We start from the raw sequence: 16,529 nt of genomic DNA, 5'->3' as shown, positions 1-16,529 counted from the left end.
ATATATCCCAGAATCAATACTTGACATATCTGACTTTTAAACGGTCATGGTCTTTAAGTCATCACCTCCCATATTATGCGAAACTATTTCCTTTTCCAGTCTGTACACGTATTGTTAGTTTTTCATCCATAGTCATATCACATTAAGTTCCTTGTTGAATTACCTCCTTCTTCTATCCCCAATTTTTCATTCTAAAATTTATTTATACCCCCAGACTCAGAATGCCAAGTTTATTATTTATAATCCTTACTTTCCCACTTCCATTCTTCATATAACGAGTTTAAAAAAAAAAAAACAAGCTCATTGCCATCTAGTCAGTTCCGACTCATAGCTACCTTATAGCACAGAGGAGAACTGCCCTATAGGGTTTCCAAGGAGAGGCTGGTGGATTCGAACTGGCTACCATTTGTTTAGCAGCTGAGCTCTCAACCACTGCGCCACCAGGGCTCCAATATAATAAGCAGACACATACAAACACAGAGAGAGGAAGAGTCAGGCAGAAAGACACATATCCATCCCCATGGCAAAACAGTATCAAACACCACTCCCCAGGCCTTCTCCAACTTCATTCCTTTTTATCATACTTTTCAGTATGATACTCAAACCACGTATTCATTCACTAGAAGAAAAGACTTCCTTTTCTTAACATCTGATGGAAAATCAGGTGAGCATCATTCAAAAAAAGGATGCAATGGAAGTATGGTAGAAGCAGTCTAGAATAGCAGCTAAGAGCTCACAGCCTGGAGTTAAAAAACTTAAGTTCAAATTATGGCTCCACCAGCGTATTTGTGAGCAACTGACTTTAGCTTCAGTTAATCATTTAGTTTTAATGTCTTTATCTATAAAACTGGGGGCTTTAGCCACCTTATGTGGTTGCTGTGAGGATTAAATGAGATAATCATGTAAAGCACTTAGCTTAAGGCTTTGCACATGTAAGTAAATGAATGTTAATTGCTGTTATGGTGTCACATATAATCTATCTTTTGAATTTGTTATTACCGTAGGAGACTAGTTTAGCATAATATATTTTTTATAAAGTGATAATGGTTGCTCCCCAAGTGAGGATGCTAGACAGAGGGAAAATTTCATTTTTGTAGGCAGGAAGAACTGGTTACTGTACATAGATTATTATGAGGTATACAGGTTTCAAGTTCTAAGATTCTATGAAAAACAAGAGTCTAACATTTAGAATTTCAGACTCTCAGTCAACAAATACTTCCGAGCCAAATCAGTAAATTCAAACATGCACTCCAAACTTTAATTTGAAAGGATATTAAGTTATTCACAAGAGAGAAACAATCATTAAAATATGTAATACAGAACGGAGGGAAAGGGGATGTCAAGATAAACAGCAACATACCATTGGCTTAGGGACCAGCCACTGAAACACCCTATTTGCCCTTCCTAGCAAGTGCTATGGCTGCTAACCAAGAGGTCAGCAGTTCAAATTCACCAGGCACTCCTTGGAAACTCTATCGGACAGTTCTACTCTGTCCTATAGAGTCGCTATGAGTTGGAATCGACTCAACGGCAGTGGGTGGGTTAGCAAAGCTGAAGCCCAAGACATATGCCTTAGATGAAAAGTAAGAAAATGAAAGCAAAGTACAAGCAGAATTTAAACTTTTTACTCTGAGCTACACCTAGTAGGCTGATGATATTCAGTATGTATAAAACAACCACAAACACATTGATTTATAAACTTACCAGATCTCCAGATCACCGGCCACAAACAAACTTGTAAAAAAAACCTGTTGCCCTCAAGTTGATTCCAACTCTTAACAACCCTACAGGACAGAGCAGACTGGTCCACAGGGTTTCCAAGGAGCAGGTGGTGGATTCGAATTGCTGACCTTTGGTTAGCAGCCGAGCTCTTAACCACCCTAAAAAGAAACCTCAAAACCACAAATCAGGGACTAAATAAGGAGGCAGTCTTACTTCCTTCTCTAAGTCCAGGAAGGAACTCAGGAACACATTTAGAGGTAGAGATTGCACTATAAAGCTAGAATCCCTGCATTCGACTCTCCTAGGTACCAAAACAAGTCATTTACAGTTTGGAAAAACAACAGCTCCACAAAAAATGTTTTCACAAGCCTCAACCAACCTCGCTGTCTAAGGAGTAAAACGTTTTTAACCATTTTCTAAAGGTCATATACCCGCTTTGGGAATTTCATTAAAAGAATGGACCTTATGCGGGGTGAGGAAGGGATGCACTCAAACAAAACTTTGCATATAATTTCACAGGTGGGAATGAGAAGAATCCTGAAAGATACTAACCCCTAGACCACGGACCCCAAATCAAGACCGAGGTTTAAGGCAAACCATTAATCCAAAGAAAACTAAATCATCAATTTGAAAATGAAGCAAAGTAACTGAGGCAGAGATTTTAAGTCAGAAAATAAGATTAGAAATATATTCTATTTCCTCAGATAATGAGAGTCAGACTTCATAGGCAGGGATGAGGAGAGGGTGTTGGTCACGTTGAGCAAGAAAACAACGCAGGACAAACTGAAGAAAAGTAGAATTAGAAGAGTACCACGGTCTGCTGTAGCCACTCTGAGATAGCAGCAATGAAATGACCAGTTTCTGCCGCCTTAACACAGGGCTAAAAGGAGCCTGGTGGCACAGCAGTTAATGCCCTCGGCTGCTAACCGAAAGGTAGGCGGTTCGAACCCGCCGCTCCGGGAGAAAGATGTGGCAGCCCGCTTCTGTTAAGACCATAGCTTTGGAAACCGTATAGGCCAGTTCTATTCTGTCGCTATGAGTTGGATCGACTGCACAAGGTTTTAACACAGGGCTGATTTAACTTAACCAAACCTGGCCCACATTTCCATGTCAATGAAGTTAACTAAAAACTGCAACGTGAACACGCCCTTGCAGGTGAAAGCACAAGTTTATGAAAAGTCCTACAAATTTTCCATTTTTCCTTGTAAAAAAGAACAGAGATAGAGGTTTTATATACTTTTATCAGAGAGAAAACAAGGGGGAATTTAGAAATCCTAAAAGAGGATCCTCTAGGATTTGCAGGAAGCGTAAAATACAAACTTTTGGGGATCAAAGGGCTCAAGCAGGAGATGAGAAAAAACGAAAGACGTAATAATAAAAATAAAGGAAAGCGCGTCTAGAAACTGCTCTTTAAAAAAAAAAAAAAAAAAAAAAACCACTTTCCTTTTCCTAGACACGTAAACGGTAGTAAGTTGGCGAAGCGGGACGGACGCGACACAGAACAACTCCCTCCCAAACTCCAGCAATCCTTGGACGGCTTCACAAGTACACTCAGACTTGGGACATTTCACAGGCATCGCTCCTCCCTTCACCACTGCCGGGGGACCTCTCGGAGGGACTACCACGGCGGGAGAGAGGAAGCGGGGGATGCACGGAGAGAAGGGCAGACAGACAGGCTGGACACCGAACCTGAAGGTGGCCCGCTCCAAGACTTAGTCAAGGAAGACCTGGATCCTGCAGCCCCTTTTTCCATCCAATGCACGCAAGCCCGAGAGGGTGCCGCCCTGGAAGGGCCGGTCCTCCCTTCACTGGGCCGTTTCAGGGGCAGAAACTAAAGGAATATTTGGTCAGAAGTGGCACAGACTAAGGATAAAGTGCCCTGTGAAAGTCCAAAACGGCGAACTCCTGAGGCAACGTGTCCGCCTCCGCCGACCACCTCAGACCATCCTTCTCCCACTCTTTCTTGCTGGCTTCTGGCCTGCTCCGCCCTCACCTGTCCGCGGAGATCCCGGCAACTCTCACCGCCGAGGATTATCCCTGCCGCTGCTCTCTGGAATCGCTTCAACCCTGGCAAGCAGGGAGCGGAAACGCGACCCGGACCTTTTCCTTCTTCCCCTCCCCCCGCGCACTTCGGCTCCTCGGGGGCGGGGAGCAACTGCAGCTGTCACAGTCTCACACTGACCAACCGCCGAGGACACTCGGGCCGGCAGCCTCTCCAGCCGGCCTCTACAGCCCGCACACAGAGCGGCGGAGGCGGAAGTGAGGAGACCGGAAGTAGCGTTGTCCTCGGCCCTGGACGGCCTCTCTGTCTCTCAATCTGGCCTGACCCGGCCACGTCTCGATGGTGCCGGCGGCACCACCCACGAGGCCCCCCCTTGGCCTCTATCCCGGAGGCTGGCCCCGCCCCCCCGCGGCGGCCCTAGCAACCACATCCGGGGCTCTGCCGGTGCGGTTGCCCGGGTAGTTTTCTGACCGCAGCCGAATTGTAGACTACTTTGCGCGTCTCGATCGAGGCACCTGCTGGAGCGAGAAGCTTGCAGAAGAGCGCGCCAGCCTGGTGTTGGATGGTCGGAGGTCTCCAGGAGTCCTCAGCATCCCTGTTCTCTCACACACCCCTGGCCTCACGTATTAGGCGTCCCCCCAACAGACGGTGAGCTGGTGCGGGAGGGTGAAGGTGGACGTAGCTCATGCCCACGCAGACTTCAGGAGAGCCAAATCTTCTGTCTCAGCCACCGGAGAGCACGAAGAAGGTTATTCCAGCCCCGCTGGGGGGGAGGGGGTGGAGGAATGCGGGATAGGGGAGCAGACAGGATTCGGGCGCCCCACCCTCGCTTCCTCAGCGCCTGGAGAGCCCCCCCCCCGCCGGTTACGTCACGCACTCGCACCCCCTTCAAGGAGACCAGACCCGCACACCTGGCATTCTGAAGCTCTTTTACTTGCTCTGCCTTTTTCTGCCCTACTCGCTCTCTCACTGACACTGGATCTCTGATACTTTTCATTCCTGCGCCTCCTTCCTTTCTTTTTACAGATCACCGAGCTCTGCTTTCCATGCGGGTCCCGTTACTTCTTACGTAGATCACTGTCCTGTCTACAAAAACCACTGACCAACCGCTTCTCTCAGAACCTGCTGTAGTTTCCTAAGTCGAGGCCCCAGCTGGTACTTCGAAAACTCTTCCCTCCCCAGCACCGAATGGAAGGAAAGTATGGTCCCGCAGTGGTGCTAGACATACCTGAAGCTGATTTACATACAAAACATCCTTTTGGCCTATCCGCTTACATCTCCCTTCCAGCTGCCTTTTGTGACTCCTCTTCCTTTGGCAGTCTTGAATGTTTGTTTTTACTCCTATTTCACAGAAATGTGAATGGTAACTTAGTGCATATGGTGGGATTTACCCTCTTTAGACAGGAGTTCTCACATGCCTTTCTTTACCTGACACATTAGCTCACAAGACATTTTTTAATGACTAAACGCCTAAAGACAGAACTCTGCCTCTACACATTTCCAGGGAATTCAGCTTCAATATAGTTAGTTAAAAGTATATCCCTGTACAGATATCTATCCCCTTATCCATGAAGAGCAAATATCTATGACATCATAAAATGTTTCAAAAGTAAATTCTAAGATCTACCAAGACCTGCAGGATGAGTGCGATACCTCCCTTAAAAAAGGAGTACTGAAACCCCCAAACATAAATCTGTGTGTCAAGGGCCCTTATCTTAAATGGCTCTGTCCTTAACAAAAGAAAACAACAAATACATGTGCCAACTCACTCAAATGGCAACTTCTGCTCTTCAGTTTACTGTGGATTTTTCTGTTCAAAGCTGTTGTGTTGGTGTTGAATCAATCAATCTTCTTAATTTTAGGAAAAGGATTCAAATCTAGAATAATTACTGCTCTTACTGTATAAGAATAGAACTCCACAGCTGAGTACGAGTGTTATCCTTAGGGTTTCGGAAGGCAAGCAGTAAGAGTTGGCTAGTGAGAGGTGACACAATGCTCAGCGGTGCTTGAATGATGTGAACAATGAGTATTTAACTGTTTGACCTGCCTGGTGCCTTGAGGATTCCTGTTAGCTGTCCCTGGGTTTTGGGAAGTTTAGCTTCACTTAAGTTTCTCGGTTAAGCCTGTTAGATGCAGAAGTGTTTCTTCTATTATTAGAAAGGTAGATAGTTGCTTTAGATATTCATCCCTAGCTGAATAGTTTCCTTGGCAGCTATAACTGCTGATAGATTTGATAGAGGATTCTGATGGACTTGGAACCACTTGGAGCTTATGCTAACTTTGGCTTGGTGAAAATGCTACTAATCCTGTGAGGTACTCTTTCAGTCCAGTGCTGCTGTGGTACTGTGCATCATCATCTTCATACATGGTAGACTGTGCAAGGCTACACAGAATTAATCTCATGATTTCTACTGCCCCAAGGGAAATTAGAATGCAGACTAGTTGGAAGAACACCCTGACAGCTACTTCAGATGGTGCTGATGGAAAATAATGAAAGCCTGTGCATCCTTTGGGTTAAAGGAAGCAGCAGCTAGTGTTCTTTGGATCTGGGGAAAAATTTTCACATTAGCAGAAAGACCTGATTTTAAACCTAATCCTAATTAGCAGGACACTTTATTTCTTTTCCATTTTCTTTCTTGCCTTCTCCCCCCCTACCCCTTTGCCCTAGAGCTTGGGGAATTCTGCCTGCCCATTCTTTTTAGGAAGAATGAAAGATTACTCCTTCCCTCACAGTTGGCATTTATGTTCGAGGAAGTGAGAAGAAAGGGAATAGCCACCTGCCATACATGCTGGTGACGTTGGGGATTATCTATTAATTCCCCTTTTCATGGATATTGGCTATTTACTCAGCTTTCAAAAAACCAGGTACTGTTTATTCACTCGGCTAGTAGCTGTTTTGTTATTTAGTGACCAGGAGGGAAAGGCAGCAACAAGTTAAAGGATATTGTTTTTATTCCTTTTTGGATGGATTAGATGTCCACGTGGCTTTAGGTATTGAACATTATATGTGTTTATCAATGATGTTTTCTGAAGCGAAAGGAAAATGTACTACTACTTTCATATCTTCTCTGAGGGGATTCTCGTGATGCCTCAAAAATTTCATCACTCTTTATTGGCAACTCCCTTTTCATGGAGAGATATTTACGTTACTGATTGCACAGTGTAATCCTCTGGAAACAAACCTTTTATTAGAGGATGCTGATTAACGCAAGATTTGAAGAAGCCCAGGAAAAGTTAGGTACAAAATCGATGTGTAAGGACTTTTTACATTAAAAAAAAAAAATTATAGTAGATGCGTGGGCAGCCTCATTCAGTTATGCATAGACTATATTTGCATCAAAAAAAAAAAAAACCCTGGAGCCCTGGTGGTGCAGTGGTTAAGAGCTACAGCTGCTAACCAAAAGGTCGGTAGTTCACATCTACCAGCTGCTCCTTGGAAACCTTATTGGGCAGTTCTACCCTGTACTACAAGGTTGCTGGGAGACAGAATAGACACGACGGCAACAGGTTTGTTTTTTTTGTTTGTTTTACACTTGCGTGCTTGATGAACTGTGTCATTAGACTGTGAGTTTCACTTATTTCTAAATGCAGTAGAATTCTCTTATGCATTTATTATGGTAACTGGGGAAAGCTGCTCACATGACCTTGTTACTCCCCCACACAAAAACCTTGAGTGGCGTTTGTGGCCTACTGAATGAAGTCCAATTTCTTTTCCTGGCATTCAAAGTTCACCAAGGTCTTGCCCCAGTCTCCTTTCTGGTGTATAGTCAACTAAATAAACAGTCTTCCTTTCTCTGTGTACGTATATGTATGTGTGTAGCTTAAATTACACAGAGCTGCTTAATATGCTCAAAAAAAAAAAAAATATGCTTCAAACTGACCTGTAATTTCCCGCCTTCGTGTTATTACTCTCTGTTCCTATCAGCTGAAATGTTTTCCTATGCTCCTTATCTATAAATAGCTACCCACCCTTTGGGTTAGCTCAGATGCTACTTTCTTCATGAACTCATCCTTTATCCTCCCTGTGAGAATTAATTTTTACCTCCTCTTTGATCCCATAGCACTTGATTTGAGCCTCCATTTTAGTCTGCCTTATACGACTGTGTGTGCATATCAGTTTCCCATGATAAATAAGATTCTTGCGGGAAGGGTGCTGAACTTTGGACTTATTTATTCATAGCACCAGGAAACTGTCTAACTTTGCTTAAGTTATAGAAATATATTGTCTACTGCACACCAGGCAAACTCCAGAATACCAAGAACTGCTGATACTTAGGGTAACAGTACCAGGCAGGATTAAGTAGACGTAGTTATTTCTGTCTGTCTGTGGAAGATAATGCGTGAATGTTTTCTTAAGTTCAGAAAGTGGCTGATTCCCTGCAGGGGGCTGTTAACCACTGATAAAAGGAGAACAACTTATTACCACCCCCCAGATATTCTGAATGGGAAAAATAATTTTTTTATATTCTTTGATATGATATTCTGAATGATTTTTACAACCTGGTACGAAAGTAGAACATGAGAGTTCTAGAAGTTGAATTTATTATGCATAATTCCATTACCTAGAGGAAACACTCAACATTTGGTCAATGTATTTTTTTCAATGCATAGATATAGATTTCATTAACTGATTTAACAAGTTCTTGTTGAGAACGTACTGTTTGCTGGGCAGTAAGCACTGTAGGGAGCCCAGATGGCATAGTGGTTAAGAGCTTGGCTACTATCCAAAAGGTCAGCAGTTCAAATCCACCAGCTGCTCCTTGGAAACCCTATGAGGCAGTTGTACTCTGTCTTATAGGGTCACTATGAGTTGGAATTGCTATGAGTCAGAATCAACTCGACAGCAGTGGGTATGGTTTTTGGTGTGAAAGTACTGTGGGAATAGCCAGGAACAGTGCAGACATGGCCTCTTTTCTCTCAGAGCTGACAATATATGTTGTATTTGTTGGCATACCATTTTGTATTTTGCTTTTTTCACTTAATATATCATGGAATTTTCCTCATATTGGTAAATATTCTTCTGTAATGGCTCAGTAGTATTTTGGAATATAATATATAAAAAAAATATAGATATCACTTAATTTATTTAACCAATTCTTTTATGTTATACATTTAGGATTTAGGTTACTTCAAGTTTTGTCTATGGTAAACAACAGTGCAAGCTCTTGTGTGGTAGACTGAATTCTAAAATGACCTCAATGACCATCACCTTGTTATAATTCTCTCCCCTGAAAATATGTGGAATATCACTTCCATGGGTATGTTACATGCCAAAGGGGTTTTGCAGATATAATTAAGTTCACTAATTAGTTGACTTTGAGTTAAACGAAAGGGAGATTATCTGGTGGGCCCAGCCTAATCACACGAGTCCTTTAAGAGCAGAGAGCTTTCTCCTGCTGGTGGCAGCAGAGGAAGTCAGAGAGATTCGAAGGTTCTCCGTTGCTGAAATGATGGGGTTCACGGGGCAAGGACCGGAGGGTGGCCTCTAGGAGCTGAGAATGATCCCCAGCTGACATCCAGCAAATAAACTGGGACCTCAGTCCTACAACGGCAAGGAACTGAATTCTGCAGACAACCCAGATGAGCTTGGAAGTGGATTTTTCCCCAGAGCCTCCACATAAGAGCCCAGCCCAGTCTTGATTTTGGCCTTGTGAGACCCTAAGCAGAGGACCCAGTAGGGTCTTTCTGGACTTCTAACCTACAGAACTATGAGATGATAAATGAGCATTGTTTTAAGCTGTAGTACAGCCAGAGTGCTCCTCAGAAGCAAGAATGGCAAGACTATGTCTCACAAACTTTGGACATATTATCAGGAGGGACCAGTCCCTGGAGGACATCATGCTTAGTAAGGTAGAGGGTCAGCGAAAGAGAGGAAAACTCCCAATGAGATGGATTGACACAGTGTCTACAACAGCGGACTAAAACATAGCAACAATTGTAAGGATGGTGCGGGACTCAGCAATGTTTCGTTGTGTTGTACATAAAAAAAATTTTTTTTTTTTTAGGTCACTATAAATCAGAAACAGCTCAACAGCTTCTAACAACAAGTGTGTAATAATTTGTTACACAGCGATACAGAATTAATATACTTGTAAGCTAAACTAGTTTTACATCAATATTCTTTCAGGATAAAATCTTAGATATAGACTTGCTGGATAAAAAATTATACACATTTTTAAGGTTTTTGTACCATTTTGTTAATTTGCCCCCACCTAGAAGCTTCGTACCAATTTGTGTGCCAACTAACAATCTGTGTTACTGTACCCTGGCAAACATAGATTCTGTATGTCCCCCTTTTGGGCCATTCTGGGAAAAAAAAAAAAGGATCTCCCTTTTTAAAAGAAGATTTACATTTCTCTTATTACTAGTAGGGTTGACCATTGCTTTCTTTATTTGGGGTTGAATTGGTAAGTCTTCTGGTGAATCATCTATTTTTATTATTTGGCTGGCTTTACTGTTAACCTAAGAGAAGATATTCTCTGACACGTAGTACAGCTTTTCTCTGCTGTAATGTTTTAAAGGAATAGAATGGTGAATGAGCTTAATAGAAAGAATGAATACTTCTGAAAATTACTAGCTGCTACCATTACTCCTTGGGGGGCTGGAGGGGGACCCCCAGACATTACCCCCTGGAGTATGGAGAATATTAGCTTCATTATTTACATGGTATTAGTACCTTATTTTTTTCTAAGGAAAAAGTCTAACTTGTCTGGTCTTGCATTAGAAGTGTTATTATTTCAGGAGTAAAGATACATTGGATCTTTTCACAGAAAATTGTAGCTTACTGTTTTAGAAAGAAATACATATTGTTATCACTCAGGGGATAAATAAAGATATCACTATTTTTAATTTGATCAAGATAATCAGTAATCTTTGATTATGAATATTAAATTACCTTAATTGGGATGAGGCAGGGGAGGAAATTCAAGTTAACTTTTTCTGTAATTCTTTTCATTTGAGATGATGGAATTTATTTTTGACAAATAAAATTCGATTGAAGGAAGATAAGGAGAGAGGAAAGGAGGGAAAAGGGAAAGAAGAAGTTGAGTAGATTGCCTTTTCCTCTTGGAGATAGTTTTGGTTGGTTTTGTCTTTTCTTGAAAAAATGATTCTTATTAACTCTTAATTTCTGAAGGTTGATTTCTTCCTAATAAGAACAAGATTTTAGAGTTTTTTTATTTTGAAAAAAGGCCCAGATTTATAGGAAATCACAAGAAAAAATGTACAGGGAGGTCCCTTGTATGAGCAAGATTTTTTTTTTTTTTTTGGTCGTTGAATTGCTAAATCTTGCTTAGAAGGGTCAGATCTCCTGAACAGTTGTATGTGGCTGCAGTTTGTGGTCACAGAATTCATAATGGTCTGTTCTGCAGTAGAGACCTGAAGTTGCTTTCTTTTTCATTTCTTTTTTTGTTGTTGGTAACGTTTGGAATGGCATTGAAAGTGCCGACTCAGCTTATTGCTGGGACATAGAAAGTGTAACTGTGGTCAGAGGAGGCCCTGCCAGTGCGACTCAGGGACATGGTAATAGAGTGAAAAGAACGGTAGACTTGACATTAGAACGCCTGAGTCCCAGATTGCACTCTGCCACACCATAACTGTGTGACCACTGAGATCCAGTCTTACCTACCTCCTTGGTTTGTTTGGAATACTGGTAGTAAAGCAGTTTGCACACTAAAGCCCTGGGCCATCATTATTATTACTAAGGTCTTCTTTGCGACAACAGCAACAAAAAACCCCTTACTTGTAGTAATTCTTATGATAAAAATTACTGCTTTGAGTTGGACAAAAAAGGCAGAGGACTTTTGTCCAAAAGCCCCCCCTTACCGTGTCCATGTCATCTGGGAAATGTGGGAGGACAGAGGGAAGAACTTAAGGAATGGAGTGCCCCACTACCTCACTAGCAACACCACCAGCTCATCCAGTTAGCCTGTTGTTATCTCACCCATTGGGGCACTGTGACTGTCTCACAGGACTATTTTGCTTAAGAAGAGCCCTCTTTTCAATATATATTTAAGATGGGATTTTTGCCTCTATTGCAAGTGGGATTTAATCAAACCCCTTAATTGTAAATTCACACAGCCAAAGATAATAACAATGAGATCATCAACATGTATCTATTGAACACTTTAGTGAAGTGTTGAGTCCTGTGTTGAGGCAGTGGGGGTTCACTGGTAGAATTCACATGTGTAGCCACCACCTGCCTGTCAGTGGAAGCTTGTGTGTTGCTATGATGCTGAACAGGTTTCAGTGGTGCTTCCAGACTAAGATGGACTAGGCAGAAAGGCCTGGTGATTTACCTCTGAAAATCGGCCAATGGAAACCCCATGGTTTACAATGGTCCAACCTGCAACTGATCATGGAGACGGTGTAAGACCAGCCAGCATTTTAGTCAGTTGTGCACGGGGTCATCCATGAGCCGGCGTGACTTGCTGGTGGGTAACAGTAACAAATACTGTGCCAAGTACTTTACACTCACGTCGTTGGATCTCACTGAATGTGAAACAACCCTATGAGGTAGGTGATACCCTCATTTTATGATAAGGAAACTGAGGCTTCCAATGGTTAAGTGAACTGCCCAGAGTCACATACGTACTAAATGGTCTCGATTCCGGTCTGTCTAGTGCCAAAGCTTGTATTTCACGCTGTGGTAGAGCCTTTATGTTAATAAGAAAGTAGAGGCCCTGAGAGGTTAGGACCTGTGGTTATTCTCCTTCTCACTCTTAGTCTAGGTCTTTTTCTGTATTATATTCTCATTACAATTTGTCTATTCTGTACATTTTATGAAGTATTCCTGGCCTTCGTGCATGTGGCTGATGTGTCAAATGATAGCAAAAGTTACTGGTTTTTTTAAGCATTTGATAAAATGAGGTCTAGAGTTTTTTAATGGAATTATCAATTACTTGATTGGATTTTTTTAGTGAAGCATTTTCTCCCAGACGCCTACAAAGGAGACACTGTCTCCCATGTGGTATTAAAAGTTGGACCTTGTGACTACTGACTGTTTTTCTTTTAGAGAAGCCAGAGGGGGCAGTCTGTGACTTCATGTAAAAAATAGCCACCAAGGATCTATCCAGCATCATTTTTAGTTCTTTAATTTTGGTAAGCCCATATTTTCAAAACAGATTAAATTTGTCTGATTTATTTCAGAAGTATATATTACAAAGCATTCAAAGGCAAGTGAGAATTCAAATGCACACAGCAGAGCTAGAGAGCTTTTTACAGAGAGGCACTTCAGGAGGTAAGCATTCCTTCTAGAACCTTTGGTACGGTATTTTCAGAAACATGTTTCCATTTGTTTTACTATTATTAAGAGCAAAACTAATTGGTATAAATCTTATTTTTAATAATTCAATTGACATTATCTTCTCTAAAATTGCTGCTTTTTTTTTTCCTTAACATTTTTAAGAGACAGAAGATACATCCTAAAATCCTTGGAGAATTTTACCATTTTCTTCCTCACCCTGAAGAGATTTGGAAATTAGTAGGTAACGTTTTGCATGAAAATTACTAAACAATTTTTTCTTATCTCTGAGTCCTTCTGTGGAGAATTAATAGGAGGTCGAATGTGTACATGGATAAAATGGATTATCTTAAAGGACTGAAGTTCCAAAAATATATCGGCAAGACTGGACATGCTTGATATAATGAGATTTCTATTTAAGCCTGACTTCTGGAACTTTGAGTAAACTAAACTGAGCTACACAAGCTCTGGGAAGGACGTTTCTCTTCCAAAATGTTCTGACTGCATATAGTATTTTTCTTAGTCAAGTCTTTTGAAAAAGTGTATTTAGTCATCAATTTCCTAAAGAGCAAAACTGTTAGACACTTAACAACTTTTAACATATGAAGTGGAATAGAAAGCAGCAATCTGAATCCTACTGGAAAATAAATTAAAGAACCAGACACCAGGAAGTAAGAGGAGAAATCTCTGCATAAGCACTGGTAGAGATGGCAGAAGCTCCCGCGGATGCCTCAACTGTGGCTGCAACAACCAAGAAAAAGAAAAGTCTATCCATCGAGGAAAAGATTGACATCATAAATGCGGTGGAAAGTGGCAAGAAAAAAGCAGAGATTGCAGCTGAGTATGGAATAAAGAAAAATTCATTGTCTTCTATTATGAAGAATAAAGACAAAGTTCTAGAAGCTTTTGAATCTCTGAGATTTGATCCAAAGAGAAAAAGACTGAGAACTGCTTTTTATACAGATCTGGAAGAAGCATTAATGAGGTGGTATCGAATTGCGCAATGCCTAAATGTACCAGTTAATGGTCCAATGTTGCGTCTAAAAGCTAATGATTTTGCCCAGAAACTGGGACACAGTGATTTTAAGTGCAGCAATGGTTGGCTGGATCGCTTTAAATCCAGGTATGGTTTAGTATTCAGAGCTCAACCTGTAGAAGCTACAGCTACACCTGTAGACCCTTCAACTGTCTGGTGTCAAAATGTACTTCCTTATTATTTAAATGATTATCATCCTAAAAATATCTTTAATATAAAAGAGACTGGGTTGTTTTATCGAATGTTACCTACGAATACGTTTGCATTTAAAGGAGAAACATGCTCAATTGGAAAATTATGCAAAGACAGAATAACTCTGGTGGTTGGGACAAACATGGATGGCTCAGAGAAACTTCCTTTGCTTGTCATTGGGAAAAACAGAAATCCACATTGTTTCAAAGGCATGAAATCATTGCCTGTGTATTACGAAGCTAACAGAAAGGCATGGATGACCTCAGAAGTATTCGAACAATGGATGCGGAAGCTTGATGAAAAATTTCAAGCTCAACAAAGAAGAGTGGTAATTTTTGTTGATTCTTTTCCTGCACATCCAGAGGTAAAAGACCTAAAATCCATCGAGTTAGCATTCTTTCCATCATGTTTATCTTCCAAATTTATAGCGATGAAACAAGGTGTTATTAAAAGCCTTAAGATCAAATATCGACATTGTCTTATCAAGAAATTTTTAAGGTCTGTTGAAGACAGCAAAGAATTTATGTTTTCCCTACTAGATGCAGTTGATACATTGCACCTCTGTTGGAGGACTGTAACCCCAGAGACTATTATTAAGAGCTATGAAGAGGCAGGATTCAAATCCCAAAAGGGAGAAGGTGACACATCAAATGCAGAGACAGACAGTGGTCTTGATTTGGTTGCCCATGCTCTGGCGGCAGGGGTGGAGTTTCCTGAAGGTTTATCTCTGGAGGAGTATGCTGCCCTGGATGATGATGTGGAGACGTGTGAAGCTGCAGCAAATGACGAGTCAGTAGGCACAGAAGACAGTAAATCGGACGAAACCGGATTTTGTACTTCTGACGAAGAGGATGACAGTGGATCTGCAGGAACTGAACTCCCGTTGCCTTCAAAAAATGAGGCACTAACTGCTTTAGATACCCTGAAAAAATTTCTCAGGAGTGAAGATATGAATGATCTGCTTCATGATTCTTTAGCAGACCTTGAGAATTTTATTAACTCTTTATCATCTAAATAATTATTTAGTGAACAACATCTGAAGTGTACTAGGTCTTCCTGATGTGTTTTATTCTATAAGGTATGTAAAGGGAAAATACCACTTAAACATAAAAAATGAAAAACTTGTAGTCTTTGGTCTCATTGCAAAAGTTTTTGGTCTGAATAACAAAGCTCCCTAGGTAGTTTTTTTTTTTTTTTTTTCTGGGTAGATTAAATTAAATAATGATTAAGTAAATGAAAAAGTATTAATTTCTGTTTAGCTAACTTTTGGGGAGTGAAAAAATATATTTCAGAGGCCTTGTACTTGAAACATAGGGGTTATATGTAAAAAATAAAAAGAATTCCCCAAATATTTGATTCATACAGATCTAATTGGTGATTGCTCTTTTCTATTGTTTTCTTAAATTCAGATCATGTTCTAGAATATTTTAATTTATCTACCTGGGCTAAGAAACAAAACATCTATATATAGCTTAAATGTTTATAAAGACATATCTATGCCAGGTAGATTCTAACTAGACTCTCAAGTATCAAGTATTAATAAAGTAATTTTAAATTATTTGTTTTCATAGCTAGCTCATCTTCCTAATAAGAAATTATCAAAACCTACTGAAAATAAAATCTGGCCTAACAATATACCAAAATGATAAAAATATGTCTCACTGCTTTAAAGTTGTTTCTTTGTAAGGTTAAATGGAAGACCATAACCGTATCTTTTTTTTTTTTGTCATAAGAATGTATGGATTCTTCCTAAGTATTTTTTTTGTGTCTATGTGTGTGTTTAATAGAAAAATACATTACTAAAATACTTATTAAATGCTTATGATATTTATATTTTAATAAGATTACTCTTTAAAGGTAAATATAAAATACATATGCAATTATTAAAATTAAACATCTTAAGTGGTCCTTAGATATTTTCTAATTTTACCAGCTTAAGCTTTTAATCTACAAAGTTTATTTTCTTGATTTTACTGAATCTTTTTCAGGAGAAGCAGAATATCCTTTTAGCACATTTTGATATACTTAATCCTTTTTTTTTTTTTTTTTTAAGGTAACATTTTGGATTAGATTTCTCTTTGAGGAAATTTTACCTATAGAATGTTTTAAAATACTGTATGAAATTATTTAATCTTTATCTATGAAGTATAGTAGTTAAGCAGTAGAAAAACATAAAAATGAGACTTTTTCATTGTTAAATGAAATGTATGTTTGTTTATCTTATTACAACTAATTTAGGTCCCTTTGAAAAGGATTTTGAAAAAGTGGAAGACTTCATGCAGATTATTTACTAATGAAGTATTATTAGTCTGCCTACGGGAGACACATTTGGAGGG

The 16,529-nt window shown here is 40.2% G+C and overlaps 2 protein-coding genes across 9 annotated transcripts in view; one reads left to right on the top strand and one right to left on the bottom strand.

The window, feature by feature from the left end:
• ARFIP1 (ADP ribosylation factor interacting protein 1) overlaps positions 1 to 3,829 on the bottom strand; it is a 204,122-nt gene extending 200,293 nt beyond the window's left edge. For 6 of the 8 annotated variants that reach the window (XM_064267583.1, XM_023557115.2, XM_023557119.2 and 3 more), the window contains exon 1: positions 3,716 to 3,829. The gene's annotated coding sequence lies outside the window, so the exon portion shown is untranslated. The remainder of the gene's footprint in view (positions 1 to 3,715) is intronic. The other 2 variants (XM_023557117.2, XM_064267584.1) reach the window with 1 other exon arrangement.
• A 44-nt stretch (positions 3,830 to 3,873) lies between these two features.
• Positions 3,874 to 16,171, top strand: TIGD4 (tigger transposable element derived 4). The gene is made up of 2 exons (XM_003417517.4): positions 3,874 to 12,962; positions 13,131 to 16,171. Exon 2 carries the CDS (start codon positions 13,673 to 13,675, stop codon positions 15,209 to 15,211), a length of 1,539 nt encoding a protein of 512 aa, XP_003417565.2. The 5' UTR covers positions 3,874 to 12,962; positions 13,131 to 13,672; the 3' UTR covers positions 15,212 to 16,171.
• Positions 16,172 to 16,529: the final 358 nt, after the last annotated feature.

The sequence above is a fragment of the Loxodonta africana genome, chromosome 13 (genome assembly GCF_030014295.1).
Source record: "Loxodonta africana isolate mLoxAfr1 chromosome 13, mLoxAfr1.hap2, whole genome shotgun sequence".
NCBI lineage: Eukaryota > Metazoa > Chordata > Mammalia > Proboscidea > Elephantidae > Loxodonta > Loxodonta africana.
This window is presented reverse-complemented; position numbering and strand designations above follow the sequence as displayed.